At 33.1% G+C, this 14,827-nt stretch overlaps 1 protein-coding gene across 5 annotated transcripts; it reads left to right on the top strand.

Annotated features, from left to right (window-relative positions):
- Positions 1-4: 4 nt before the first annotated feature.
- Positions 5-14,444, top strand: LOC139520510 (L-seryl-tRNA(Sec) kinase-like). 5 transcript variants are annotated; one of them, XM_071313197.1, is made up of 6 exons: positions 5-140; positions 4,777-5,062; positions 5,309-5,552; positions 6,539-6,731; positions 7,689-7,867; positions 14,217-14,444. In XM_071313197.1, exons 2-6 carry the CDS (start codon positions 4,847-4,849, stop codon positions 14,417-14,419), a joined length of 1,035 nt encoding a protein of 344 aa, XP_071169298.1. In that variant the 5' UTR covers positions 5-140; positions 4,777-4,846; the 3' UTR covers positions 14,420-14,444. The 5 variants fall into 5 exon arrangements, with proteins under 5 accessions (XP_071169298.1, XP_071169296.1, XP_071169299.1 ...); XM_071313195.1 differs by having other exon boundaries at positions 15-98; XM_071313198.1 differs by having other exon boundaries at positions 16-125; positions 4,777-5,066.
- Positions 14,445-14,827: the final 383 nt, after the last annotated feature.

The raw sequence follows: 14,827 nt of genomic DNA, 5'->3' as shown, positions 1-14,827 counted from the left end.
TTTGACCTTTTCATCGAGTTCAAAGGTGGAGGTTTACAATGGCTGCGCCCATATAACATTGTCAACACAAACACAGATTAAAACTATAGTGTCGCCTGGTGTGTAGCCTGTAGGACAGGGTAGGGGTGAGGGAGTATCAGGTCCGTTCTCGCCCAATACACTTTCGCACCCTACATTGTTCGCACCTCGCACGTTCGCACCCAATTTAAAATCAAGTTCCAATTGAATAATTAGAAAATCATGATTGTTGTTTTAAATTGCCTTGATGTAAATACTGCATGTATTTGGCTTCGTATGAGTAAATCATTAAAAATTTTAAATGAAAAACACAAAAGATAATTGTTTTTTAACAGACTGGCCGTTTTGATTTGAAACAATTAAATAAAAAATTATAGCAATACACTAAGTATCACTAACCAAAATTGATTAACATTTAAGATTTATTCCACCCAAAAATTCAGGTTGTCAGAATCTCACTTTATTTAGAAACAATGATTAAAAATATTTTAACAATACACTATCCAAAACATGATTAAGATTTATTCAACACAAAAAACACGTTGTCTCACTTTATTTTGAAACAATGACAACAAATATACTAATAGGAATACACTTGCTAAAACTTGGTTATAAAGTTATCAAACACAAAACCAATAAAAATTGGGCGCGAACGTGTAGGGTGCGAAAGTGAAAGGGCGTGAACGTGATCAAGTGCGAACGTGAATGGCGCGAACGGACTCGGATTCAGGTGAGGGCGTATTGAAGGCACGTCTTAATTTACTAAACAATTCTTATAGTCAAGTAGAAGTCTAGTTTACCAGGTCTGAATGAAAAGATATAAATTAGGCACCTATAAATTATCAGAGGAATCAAATGCTGAAACAAACAATAAATGATTTTGATTGAATGGTGTTTAACGCAACTTTCAACACTATTTTGCTTTGTGTGGCAGTCTGTTTTAACTTCTGGAGGAAGCTGGAGCGCCTGGAGAGAACCGTGACCTTCCATTTGAAAACTGACAATCCTAGTCAATACACCTAATCGCTATTTATTCAATTCCGTATAAGTTCTAAAATTACACAACTTTTTTCATCCATTTGAAGCTATCTGGGACCCTGTTTTAACAATTCACCATGCATGATACTTTTTAATGAGACCTGTGAGGGGGGTTGGATGGGTCCTGATCCCGCAATCCCAGGCTTAAAAACACGAAATCCTGAGGTCCCGAATTTAAATAAAGTTAAATCCCAGATCCCGAAATTTGAAAAAAAGAATTCCCCGAACCCGAAGGGGTAAATCCAGAAATCCAGAGCTTAAAAACACCCGATCTCGGAGTCCCGATAAAGATCCTATCCCCCCTCACCTGTTTAAACTACCGTAAATACTTCAAGCAAAATATTTTTTTACTTCAATTTTTAATTTCGAAAAAGTGGATCATACTCTAGCAAAGTTTCTTGATGATCGCTTTCTAAAGTTTTTCCTCCCTCAGCTCACTACTGATGACCTCTATTTTCGGCGGCTGTGACCTAAACAGGAAGTTGTATAAATGACTGGTTTTCCTGGATTGGACTAAATAGCGATAAGGTGTATTAAGTCTGACATGCATGTAAGTGCAGAGCCAAGACTTAGTGCACCTTTCGCTATGGGATTCCAGACTCCAAACTTCAGTGTTGACAGTGTGACTATCTAGAATGCTTGGCCACTGAGGCCCACATAAAAAGTTGGAACAACCATTTAACTTCATGTTTTTTTTCTAAAAAAATATCCTATCATCCCCAATTTGATGAAAAAAAATATTCTGGCCATGGAGATGACAAAAAAAATTATTCTGACTCAACATTTCCCCATACCACATAGAACTAAATATTTAAAAACTTAAAAAAGATAAGGGAGGATCAAAAGATCGATGTAGGATAAAAAAAAACTTAAATCAAATAGTTTGGGGGTGGGGGGTCAACACTGCTGCAAGTTTTGTTTATCTAAAATCGATTTTAAATATATCTCTATTGGTCAATCAATTTTTCCCAAATTAAGTTAAGAGGGGGGGGGGGGGGGGAAACCATACCCCCTTGAAATTAAATGGTTTAAATAAAATCAGTCTCTCTGTCCACCAGTCAGTCAGGCAAATCATTTGTGCATACTTTTTTATTCATTCTTGAAGATGTTGATTTGATATTTGGTATATAGTTTATCATGACAAGTTACAGATCAAGTTTAAAGTTTGTTACAGTCTGATTTTGTTCAGATCACATTATGGTCCTTGGACATAAACAAATTCAGTCCAAAAATCATCATTCTTGAAGATATTGATTTGATAATTGGTATACAGTTTTATCTCAACAAGTTACAGATCAAGTTCTAATTTTGTCCCAGTTCAATGAATTTTTAATCATCAGGGAACATGTATTGCCATACAATTCGCTTGTTATTTATTAGCTTATCACTTACCCACAATAGGCAGAATAATTACAATGAATCACTCATAAATAAACTTAACCATGATAACACATCACATAAAAATTCATTTCAATAATTGTAATTATGACGACCCAACTAAAAAATGTAAAAGTAATGGGAGTAAATGTTGATAAGAAATTTATTAATATGAGGATCTCTAGCTGGACAAAGGGCCATGTGAGCTATTGCCATACCATTACAATGCATCCCTCTTCATTGTTATAAGCATTATAATTGGTCTTCTCAACTCGATTGCTTTTCTTTTTTCCGCCATACTGACTCAAGTGAGAAAAGCAATCATGTTGAGATGATCAACAATAATCTAAACATTTTTTTTGGTGTAAATATCTTGAAAACCATTTCAGAGAGAAAACCTGACCTAAGTATAGATATGCTCCAAATGTTAAGATCTAGTGCACCTCATTCCTATTTCAAAATATTAAGATCTAGTGCACCTCATTCTTATTTCAAAATATTAAGATCTAGTGCACCTCATTCCTATTCCAAATATGAAGATCTAGTGCACCTCATTCCTATTTCCAACAAAATTAACAGATATAAAAAAGAAGATGTTAATAATGATTGGCAATGAGACAACTCTCCACAAGAGACTAAATGACACAGAAATTAACATCTACATTGTATAGGTCACTGTACTGCCTTCAGAAATGAGCAAAGCCCATACTGCATAGTCAGCTAGACAAGACCCAGAAATGACAAATGTAAATGAGAACTAACAGCCTAATTAATGTACCTGTACAAAAAAAAAATAACAAAAAAAACAGATATGTAACACAGCATCTGAACAAAAACCACAGATTTTGTTTTCCTATTATCTTGAAAACTACAATTAGACAAGCAGAAACTTTAAAAAACAAAAATGACCAGTAATGCAAGATCTACATAACTGCCAATATGACTTAAACTTAAAGGAGTTATTGCCCTTAAATGAGGATTTGCCCATTATCTAGAAAATTAGAATAAAACTGAACAGCAAAATTTATCAGATATATACAAAATCTACACAACTGCTGTGATGAGCTAACAAATTGAATGACTTCTTTGTAAAGGTTATTGCTATGTAATGAGAATTTTGCCTATAATCTCAAAAACTTACTCAGATAAGAAGACTTGATCAGCAATACAGGATCTGCAAAAATGCCAATATAACTGAAACCATCAAATTGTCTTTATAAAAGTTATATTCCTTAAATGATTATTCTTTTACTGTTTTTTTAGTTTTTATAAATAAAAAAAAGATGTGGTTGATTGCCTATGTCAGAGACCCACCAGAGTGCAAATGACATAAAAGTTAACAACTGTAGTTCACTGTTCTGGCTTCAACAATGAGCTGAACCAATACAGTATTGTCAGCCTAATCTGTTAATACAAATATTAGATAGCAAACATTATCAGCAATATACAATCTACAAACATGTTGCTGTCTACATGGTGCAGTTCAATAAAAAGTTTGATCAAATTGAAATTTGTTTTTAATCAAATCAAACTGTTCGACTGGTCAGAAATTTTCACCAACTTTTGTAGTAGAATCGATATCTCAGTCAGTCATCTAAGTGCAAAGTGATAAAATACAGCATACTTAAAATCCATCATGATTTGAATTCAACTTTTGGCTCTTGTATGATTCTTTGTTTTTGAAATTCCAAAAGGGAACATACTTTATAAATTTATATTCTTGTATAAATAAACCAGTTTTTGAGATGTTTTGCAAAAGAAAATTCAAATGTTATGTCAGCCATGTAGTTGTGAGGAAAAATAAAGAACGGAAGAAGGCCAATAGCCGAAACGTCTCAAAAACGGGTTTATTTATACAAGAATATTATATGATTGTTTTAAAAATTGAAAAATCAAAATTAAAGATGGTTCAGAATCTTGGACTATTCCAAATGAAATAAAAGGAAAAGATTTACAGATATTTGAAAGCCTTTATTATACCACTACCCCCAATAAAAGTAGGGTCTCTGATTGAAGATAATTAAATGGCATTGCAGGTGAGATAGTGAAAGTAGATACTATCAAGCAGGAAAAAATTCAACTCTACAATCTTACAAATTTACAAACAAAGAAGTTAGTACAAAGATCTAATGCTGGTTTCTCATTTATTATGATCCACTTAATAGAGATCAGATCTAGAATACTAAGTACCATTGAACACTGGTTTTGCTTATTGTTCCCTGTGTAAAAATGGAAATGTTCTCTTATAGGAATAGTTAAAAAGTTTAAGAACTAATCAAAGTTTCATAGTTTTTTTTCTGCTTTGATGTATCTCAATTTTCATTCTATTATTTTATCTTACAGGATTTTCTGATGAAACAGGTGCATCTGAGTAGGTGATGACCAAAGTCTGATAAGTTTCAATAAAGATGTCATGGATACACAGTCATCAAAATCGTCAAAATGTCTAGTTGTTTTGAGTGGAATTCCAGGATGTGGTAAAAGTACTCTTGCTAAACTTTTATATGATAAGCTTGGAGGTATATATGTGGAAGAACAATCTACTCATGTTAAGTCATCAAAGTGTTTTGATGTTATAGTGGTGTCTTACGATGAATTGATTCCAGAGAATATACCTCTTGATGCTAAGGCAGGTATTCTCATAAGTTCATCTGTTTATATTTATCAAGAAAAATGTAACGCATAAAATTTTGTCATTGTCAATGTATATTGAGTTGCAGTCCACTTCTGTCAATGGATATTTATAAGAAAAATCATAATTTTCAGATCTGTAAATTTTTTACACTTATATATTAAAAAGGCTTTTGTTAGACAATGAATACAGTAATAAATATTTTTTGTCAAAGATGAAATAACAAAATATTTTTTATTTTAGTCTCAACAGACCTGGAAAGAATACAGGGAAGAAATTGCTTTTTGTATTGACTATCTGGTCAACAAAGAAATATCATTGGCAAATTTAACCAAGCCTCCACCTGGTGTTAATGATGCATTATGGGGAAAGTTTTATGCTATTGTAAGAAGGCAGATAACTTCAGCAGAATCTGTTGTCATAGTATTAGATGACAACATGTATTATACAAGTATGAGACACAAGTATTTTCAAATAGCTAGAAAGTGTAAGTAATAAAAATGAAAAAAAAAAGCATTAAAAATAACATATTTTATAGTCTACTAGCTGATATGGCGGCTTTAAATTGTCAAAGATACAGATTCTATTTGTATTCATACTTGAAATTTATAGAATTAAATCTTTTTTGTGCACACAGTGTTGCAGGGACATAGAAACACTGGGCGTCTGTCCATCCATCTGTTCGTTTGCCTTGGTCTTGTGTGGGCTCTCACATGTACAACTCATGTCAGATTTTTATGATACCAGTAACCTATATAAAAGGTTAATATCAGCAATACCTTGGACAGGTTGGAAAATCATTGCCAATCATTTATTTTAAAAAGAGTTATGCCCTTTGGAAACATTAATCATATAGATAATTGCATTTCCAGCGGTATTATGTGTTACAATTACTGACAGAATTTTATGGAACTTACAATGTATATCATAGGTTTATATCAGCAATGTCTTTGACACTTTTAAAAATGTGTGCTGATCAAATATTTCAACAAGTAATGCCCCTTGAAAATATCCATTATAATGGAAATCATTTGCAATTGCTCTTAAGTCTTCATTTTTCTAAGATATTAATAAAAAGTTTTAAAAAACAAAAAATAATGTTTTTTTCAGTTATTACCCTTGGATAGATAAAATATGTGCAACATGGGGGACATTGACACTCTGTTCTTTTATGTTTTAAGGTGAGACCATTTACAAAACATCAATCAAAGTTTATATACTAGTTAAGTTGAGGTGCAATATCTTGTGTATTGTTTTGTTGATAACAGATTAAAGATATATGAAGCACCAACAGGACTGTATACATTTAACATTTACAAAAACCTGGCGGCATACCACCAAATAGTTGATGTCTCTTAAAAAAAATTAGATGTGTAGAAACATTTTTTATTCATGTTGAATATATATATATTTAACTATGTAGCTTTGACACATTCCCCATTTCCATTCTCAATTTTATACAATGTGTTACAGATACTTGTGGATTTTGTCAGCTCCATCTTGCTTGTAATATACAAACAGCTCTGGAAAGGAATTTGAAACGTAGTCAACCAATCACAGAAGATGTAATTGTTGCTATGGCAACTAAAATAGAGCCACCAAATACACATATCAATAGTTGGGAAACTAACAGTATAGTTATAAATACTGAATCAAACATAGAAAGGTATATATACATTTATCGTTATTTTGATATACTCAACTTCATTTCGCGGATACTCAGTAACTCTTCTTCAGTTTAGTCCTTTCTAACTGACTTAGCAAATCAATGATTTTTTTTGCTACTTTAAATTTTCTAGATGTATTTATATAAAGGAAGACACAATTTACATATTTGCCACTAATTGTATTCTTGTTTTTTTCTTCTTGTAAGAATTTCAAAAATAAAACCTGTCTAAAAATTAGAATAATATCACATCAATGGTCCAGAAATGGTCAAATTTGCAAGGCATGACCTAATCTGGAAAGTGAAATGACCAAAATGGTAATGTGGGTACCAATTTTTGTGGATTGAGGAAAACTTGCATATTTGTGGATATTTGATTTCTGGGTTTTCCAAAAGTCCACATATAATCATACAGCAAATCTGCAATTTGTTGAACATTCAGATTTGTGGTTTCCCTGTACCCAGGAAATCCAAGAAAATTGGTATCCAATGAATATTAATGAATCCACAGTAGATTGGGATTTACGTCAAGAAAGGTTTGTTTAAAGAAATAATTTTGTTAATTTTCCTTGTTTCTCCAAAACTACTCTGATGATGTGAATCAAGTATGAATTCAAAAGTTTGGAAAAGGATCCCAACTTTCAAGTCATCTAGAAATGTTTTTGAATTCTTAAGTTCATTATCAATTTACTCCCTGTTGTAATGATAATGACTTTGTGATTTTTACAAACTGTGCAAAATAATACTTACTTCAAAATTATGTGATTAAAAAAATATCTTCAAAAAAGCATTGTTAGACTGTAGTGCTACCTTAAAATCATCAACTACAGACAACCTTAACGCAGAATGCACAAAAATAAAAAAAATGATATTGGTTTGATTTGATTTAAACATATATTGTTTTTTTTTCTGTTTCTAAACTATGCATTTTATAATCCTATTTTCTGCCTCTTTTAGTCAGTTACCTAGGATAATGTCATTGGTGAATACAGCAATGTTAAATCCAGTTCAACCAATAGAGGAAACTGATCCAATGATAACAGCAGAAAGTCGTCAGATCTGTTCAAGTAACGTCATCCACCAATCAGATCAGATCTTACGAAAGATTGTTAGTCATAAAATGTCAAATTTAAAAGGTATGTTTAAATAGCAGATTTTTTAAACATCTGTTTCTACCTGTGATTTACACCCGTTTGACAATGTTAAGTCCTTCTCATTTTCTGTTTATGCTTCAATTTTGTGGTCCTATTAAATGTAAAGTTTTTTTGGTTTAACATAATGCAATGATATTTCTTATATACTTCTTAATATAAAGGGTAATGGAATTTAAAAAAAAATTAAAATTTAGCAATTGCTATTTGCTTTGTTCAAAAATAACAAAGTTATAAAATTAAAACAAAATTATTGACTTTTTGCATACAATTACCGATACCCCAGTACTCATCAATGTCAAAATATACTTTAAATATTCATTTAGAAAAGAAAGATTTACAATGTGAAAAACTCACAATTTTTCTTTTTTGGGGTAAATCCCATTACCAACCTTTAAACTTGTTGAAGGATTGTATATATTTATACAGTTAAGATGTTTAGATTTCCCACTATACATAGATTTATCTATGTTACTCATGCTTAAATGGTTGTCCTTTGTTGCTGTGTAACATATTTTTCTTTCGTTCAGTAATTTGCACATAAACTCAGACCGTAAGGTTTCTTTTTTGAATTGTTTGAATTGTTTTACATTTGTTTTCTTACAGCTGACTATGCAGTATGGGCTTTGTTCTTTTTGGAGGGCGTATTTTGACCTATAGGAGTTAATTTCTGTTTCATTTAATCTCTTGTGGAGAGCGTCTCATTAGCATTCATATCACATCTTTTTATTTTTGTCGAGCCTGCGACTTTTGTTGAGCCTGCGACTTTTGATAGACATTGGGATAGGGATCCAGCGGTGTTAGCTAACTTCTTAAAAGCTTTATATTTTAGAAAGTAGAAGACCTGGATGCTTCATACTTTGTATATAGATGCCTTATGTTACGAAGTTTCCGTCTGTCACATGTCCATCGTCCTATACCTCATTTTCATGGTTAAGTGACAACTTGAAAAAAATGTTAAGATTTTTTGTAATGTTAATTTCTCTCTTATATTAGTGATAGGACAACTATATTTAGTATGTTCGAACCTTGCAAGGTCCTCATGACTGTCAGACAGTTCACGTGACCTCGACCTCATTTCATGGAACAGTGAACAAGGTTAAGTTTTGGTGTTCAAGTCCATATCTCAGATACTATAAGCAATAGGTCTAGTAAATTTGGTGTATGTAAGGTGTACATGTCCAACTGGCAGGTGCCTTCTGACCTTGACCATATTTTTATGGTTCAGTGGTTATATTTAAGTTTTTGTGTTTTGGTGTGTTTTTCTAATACTATATGCAATAGGTCAACTATATTTGTTGTATGGAAGGATTGTAAGCTGTACATGTCTGCCTGGCATGGTTTATCTGACCTTGAACTCATGTTTATGGTTCATTGCTCAATGTTTAGTTTTCTTGGTTACCAATAACTCTGTTTCTCAGAAACTAAGCAATAGGTCAACTATATTTTGTGTATTGAATGATTGAAAGGTGTATAATGTAAATCTTGTTTGGATTGTATGATCTTGATCTCATTTTTAGCTCACCTGACCTGAAAGGTCAAGTGAGCTTTTCTCATCACTTGGCGTCCGTCGTCCTGCGTCCGTTGTCCGTCGTCCGTCATCCGTCGTCCGTAAACTTTTACAAAAATCTTCTCCTCTGAAACTACTGGGCCAAATTCTACCAAACTTGGCCACAATCATCCTTGGGGTATCTAGTTTAAAAAATGTGTGGCGTGACCCGTCAAACCAACCAAGATGGCCGCCATGGCTAAAAATAGAACATAGGGGTAAAATGCAGTTTTTGGCTTATAACTCAAAAACCAAAGCATTTAGAGCAAATCTGACAAGGTAAAATGGTTGATCAGGTCAAGATCTATCTGCCTTGAAATTTTCAGACGAATAGGACAACCTGTTGTTGGGTTGCTGCCTGTGAAATGGTTATTTTAAGGAAATTTTGCAGTTTTTGGTTATTATCTTGAATACTATTATAGATAGAGATAAAATTTAAAACAGCAATAATGTTCAGCAAAGTAAGATCTACAAATAAGTCAACATGACCAAAATTGTCAGTTGACCCCTTAAGGAGTTATTGCCCTTTATAGTCAATTTTTAACAACTTTTCGTCATTTTTTGCAACTTTTCTAAAAATCTTCTTCTCCAAAACTACTTTGCCAAATTTAACCAAACTTGGCCACAATTATCATTGTGGTTTATAGTTTAAAAAATGTGTTCGATGACCCAGCCTATCAAACAAAATGGCCGACATGGCTAAAATTAGAACATAGTGGTAAAATGCAGTTTTTGCTTTATATCTTTAAAACTAAGACATTTAGGGCAAATCTTTCTAAATTGTAATGTCCATCAGAATAAGATATATCCCCTCACAAATTTTGAGTTGAATCAGACAACCTGTTGTTGGGTTGCTGCCCTAAAATTGGTGATTTTAAGGAAATTTTGCAGTTTTTGGTTATTATCTTGAATACTATTATAGATAGAGATAAACTGTAAAACAGCAATAATGTTCAGCAAAGTAAGATCTACAAATAAGTCAGCATGATCAAAATTGTTAGAGGACCCCTTAAGGAGTTATTGCCCTTTATAGTCAATATTGAACAACTTTTCGTCATTTTTGTAACTTGTATAAAAATCTTTTCTAAAACGACTTGACCAAATTTAACCAAACTTGGCCGCAATCATAATACTAGGATATCTATTTAAAACAAAAAGTGTCTAATGACCCTGCCTACCAACGAAGATGGCCGACATCAGTAAACACATTAACAGGTGAGCGACACAGGCTCTTGGGAGCCTCTAGTCTTGAATTGTGTTAAGTTTATGTAATAGTTGTAGTAAAGCTTTCTATTAAGGGTCTATCAACACAATATCAATGAATTGTAAAGAAGGTGAGACATTTCAGGGTGGGCACTATTGATATAATCAAGGATGTAGTCAGGTGAAATTGAAAAAAAATCTAGAATTTAAAAATTAAACTATAAATCAGAAAAGCATAAGTTAAGGTACAAAATAAGCTTAAAATATTGATAGGTTATAGAACTCTTTTTCAAAATATTTGATTTTAAAAAGATGGCAGGAAAATGCTTGCGTGGACTTTTACATTATATTTAGCATAGCCATTATTTGGGTCTCAAATTAGTAAGAACAGAAATCAAGAAACTGCTTAAATTTTGGTAAATTACTATAATTAGCTACTGAATTCTTATATGAAACAAGAATGTGTCCCAAGGACACGGATGCCCCATTCGCACTATAATTTTCTATGTTCAGTGGACCGTGAAATTGGGTTAAAAATTCTAATTTGGCATTAAAATTAGAAAGATCATATCATAGGGAACATGTGTACTAAGTTTCAAGTTGATTGGACTTCAACTTCATCAAAAAGTACCTTGACCAAAAACTTTAACCTGAAGCGGGACAGACGAACAAACTGACGGACGGATGAACGGACTCACAGACCAGAAAACATAATGCCCCTCTACTATTGTAGGTGGGGCGTAAAAAGAAAATTGGGTGACATGGGACAACTTATTTTACCCTGTATTTGTGTATGTCCTCTTTATTTGATCTTTGGTGGACAGTTGTTTCATTGGCAATCTACCTCATCTCCTTATTAGCTCACCTGACCTGAAAGGTCAAGTGAGCTTTTCTCATCACTTGGCGTCCGGTGTCCGTAAACTTTTACAAAAATCTTCTCCTCTGAAACTACTGGGCCAAATTTAACCAAACTTGGCCACAATCATCATTGGGGTATCTAGTTTAAAAAATGTGTGGCGTGACCCGGCCAACTAACCAAGATGGCCGCCATGGCTAAAAATAGAACATAGGTGTAAAATGTAGATTTTGGCTTATATCTCTGACACCAAAGCATTTAGAGCAAATCTGACATGCAGTAAAATTGTTTATTAGCTCAAGACCTATCTGCCCTGAAATTTTCAGACAAATTGGACAACCTGTTGTTGGGTTGCTGCCCCTGAATTAGTAATTTTAAGGAAATTTTGCAGTTTCTGGTTATTATCTTGAATATTATTATAGATAGAGATAAACTGTAAACAGCAATAATGTTCAGCAAAGTAAGATCTACAAATAAGTCAACATGACGAAAAATTGCCAGTTGACTCCTTAAGGAGTTATTGCCCTTTATAGTCAATTTTTAACCATTTTTAACCGGATTTATGTGACAAAAATGTCGGTTATTGATTTGGGGATGAACGGCGTGCGGGTGGTCGGTCGGGCGGGCGGCAATCAAATGTTGTCCGTGCATTAACTCATGAACCGTTCAACCAAAGCTTTTAAAATTTTGATATGTTGTTACTGACAACTAAATGAAGGTCAAGTTCAATAATGGCGATTTTGACTTTTACCGTTCAGGAGTTATGGTTCTTGAAAGATTGAAAAATGGAGTTTCCAGTCATGCACGTGCATTTACGCATGAACTGTTCTACCTAAGCTTCCCAAATTTTAATATTATGTTACTGATGACAAAATGGAGGTCAAGATCAATAATGGTGATTTTGACTTTTACCGTTCAGGAGTTATGGTTCTTGAAAGATTGAAAAATGGAGTTTTCAGTCGTGTCCGTGCATTTACGTATGAACTGTTCTACCTCAGCTTCCCAAATTTTAATATGTTGTTACTGATGACCAAATGGAGGTCAAGTTCAATGATGACGATTTTGACTTTTACCGTTCAGGAGTTATGGTTCTTGAAAGATTGAAAAATGGTGTTTCCAGTCGTGTCCGTGCATTTACGCATGAACTGTTTTACCAAAGCTTTCCAAATTTTAATATGCTGTTACTGATGACAAAATAGAGGTCAAGTTCAATAATGACGATTTTGACTTTTACCGTTCAGGAGTTATGGTTCTTGAAAGATTGAAAAATGTTGTTTCCAGTCGTGTCCGTGCATTTTCTCATGAACCATTCAACAAAAGCTTTTGAAATTTTTATATGTTGTTACTGATGGCAAATTAGAGGTCAAGTTCAATAATGACGATTTTGACTTTTACCGTTCAGGAGTTATGGTTCTTGAAAGATTGTGAAATGGTGTTTCCATTCACGTTATTGCATTTACTCATGAACCATTCAATCTAAGCTTTTCAAATTTTAAGATGTTGATACTGATGACAAAATGGAGGTCAAGTTTGATATTGACGATTTTTACTTTCACCATTCATCAGTGATGGTTCTTGTGATATTGCCAGGACACAAATAAATATTAATAAATCCGCTTTGCTGTCGTTGTGACAGCCTCTTGTTCTAAAATTTTAATGATCTTTAAAAAAACTTCTCCTCTGAAACTACTGGGCCAAATGTAACCAAACATAGCCACAATTATCATTGTGGTTTATAGTTTTAAAAATGTGTCCGATGACCCGGCCAACCAACCAAGATGGCCACCATGGCTTAAATAGTACATAGGAGTAAAATGTAGATTTTGGCTTATATCACTGAAACCAAAGCATTTAGAGCAAATCTGACATGAGGTAAAATTGTTTATCAGGTCAAGATCTATCTGCCCTGAAATTTTCAGAAAAATCGAACAACCTGTTGTTGGGTTGCTGCCCCTGAATTAGTAATTTTAGGGAAATTTTGCAGTTTATGGTTATTATCTTGAATATTATTATAGATAGAGATAAACTGTAAACAGCAATAATGTTCAGCAAAGTAAGATCTACAAATAAGTCAAAATGACCAAAATTTTCAATTGACCCCTTAGGGAGTTATTGCCCTTTACAGTCATTTTTTAACAATTTCATAATTTTTTGTAAATTTTTACAAAAAATTTTCAACTGTAATTACTTGGCCAAGTTCATTATAGATGAGATAATTGTAGCAGCAAGAATGTTCAGTAAAGTAAGATCACCATCACCAAAACACAATTTTGTCATGAATTTAATTGTATCCATTGTTTAATATTCACATAGACCAAGGTGAGCGACACAGGCTCTTGAGAGCCTCTAGTTTTTATATTGTGGGAAAACCCAAAGGAGTCTGAACATCTGACAAAAATTCCTGAACCTGGAATGACTACATCCTTAACTATACTGTAAGTTCCAATGTGGTGTTAAAACTAGAAATTTCATAAGTATGTATTGATGAAAGGGGGTAGGAGGGGTCCTGATCCCGAAATCCCAGGCTAAAAAACACGAAATCCCGAGGTCCCGAAATTCGAAAAAAGAATTCCCGTATCCCGAAAGGGTCAAACCCGAAATCCCGAGCTTAAAAACACCCGATCCTGGAGTCCCGATAAAGGTCCTATCCCCCCTCATTGATAAATCAACACAATCTGTATTCTGTAATACAATGAGCTGTAACATTTTACTTTTTTTCTATAAAGGCATTGCAGAAGACAAGTCAACATTACAACAACTGTCAAAGAAATACATAGATATAAGAAAGACATGCTTGGATAAGATCAAAAGTGGACAAGTTTCATTTCCTGTGGCTGTGGACGAGCCAAATGTGTCATGTGATATAAACAGTGAACTGTACCAACAGATTCTTAGATTGTTTGAACAGTTGTTGAAAGAAATAACTTGATATGAAATAAAACATCAGCACACTTTGGTTTATTAAAATTATCAACGATACAACTATTGTAAAAGAAATGAGATGAACTACACTAAATTGTTGTATAGAGTGATTACCGTATAGACCAAACAATTTTTTTTAATTGCCATTTATCTTTAAGTGGAGAGGACTACACATTTCTTATAATGCATCATTATTCAATATGAATTTTGATTATGAATTGAAACAATGATATAAAAATAATAAGAGTGTTTTCTATAATAATAAGTAGAAGTGGTATGTTTAACTATGAGACACCTATCCATAAATAGATATAAGAAGATATAGTATGAGTGCCAATAAGACAACTTTCCATCCAAGTCATAATTTGTAAAAGTAAACCATTATAGATCAAAGTATGGGCTTCAACACGGAGCC

The sequence above is a fragment of the Mytilus edulis genome, chromosome 4, assembly GCF_963676685.1.
Source record: "Mytilus edulis chromosome 4, xbMytEdul2.2, whole genome shotgun sequence".
NCBI classification, from domain to species: Eukaryota; Metazoa; Mollusca; class Bivalvia; order Mytilida; family Mytilidae; genus Mytilus; species Mytilus edulis.
The sequence above is the reverse complement of the archived record's forward strand: the minus strand, read 5'-3'. Positions and strand labels throughout refer to the sequence as shown.

Excerpts from the sequence above, each read along its gene's own strand:
- LOC139520510 (XM_071313197.1), top strand. The coding sequence starts at position 4,847 with ATGGATACACAGTCATCAAAATCGTCAAAATGTCTAGTTGTTTTGAGT. Across the intron at positions 5,553-6,538 it reads TTTTCAAATAGCTAGAAAGT|ATACTTGTGGATTTTGTCAG; the intron begins GTAAGTAATAAA and ends AATGTGTTACAG. Across the intron at positions 6,732-7,688 it reads ACTGAATCAAACATAGAAAG|TCAGTTACCTAGGATAATGT; the intron begins GTATATATACAT and ends TGCCTCTTTTAG.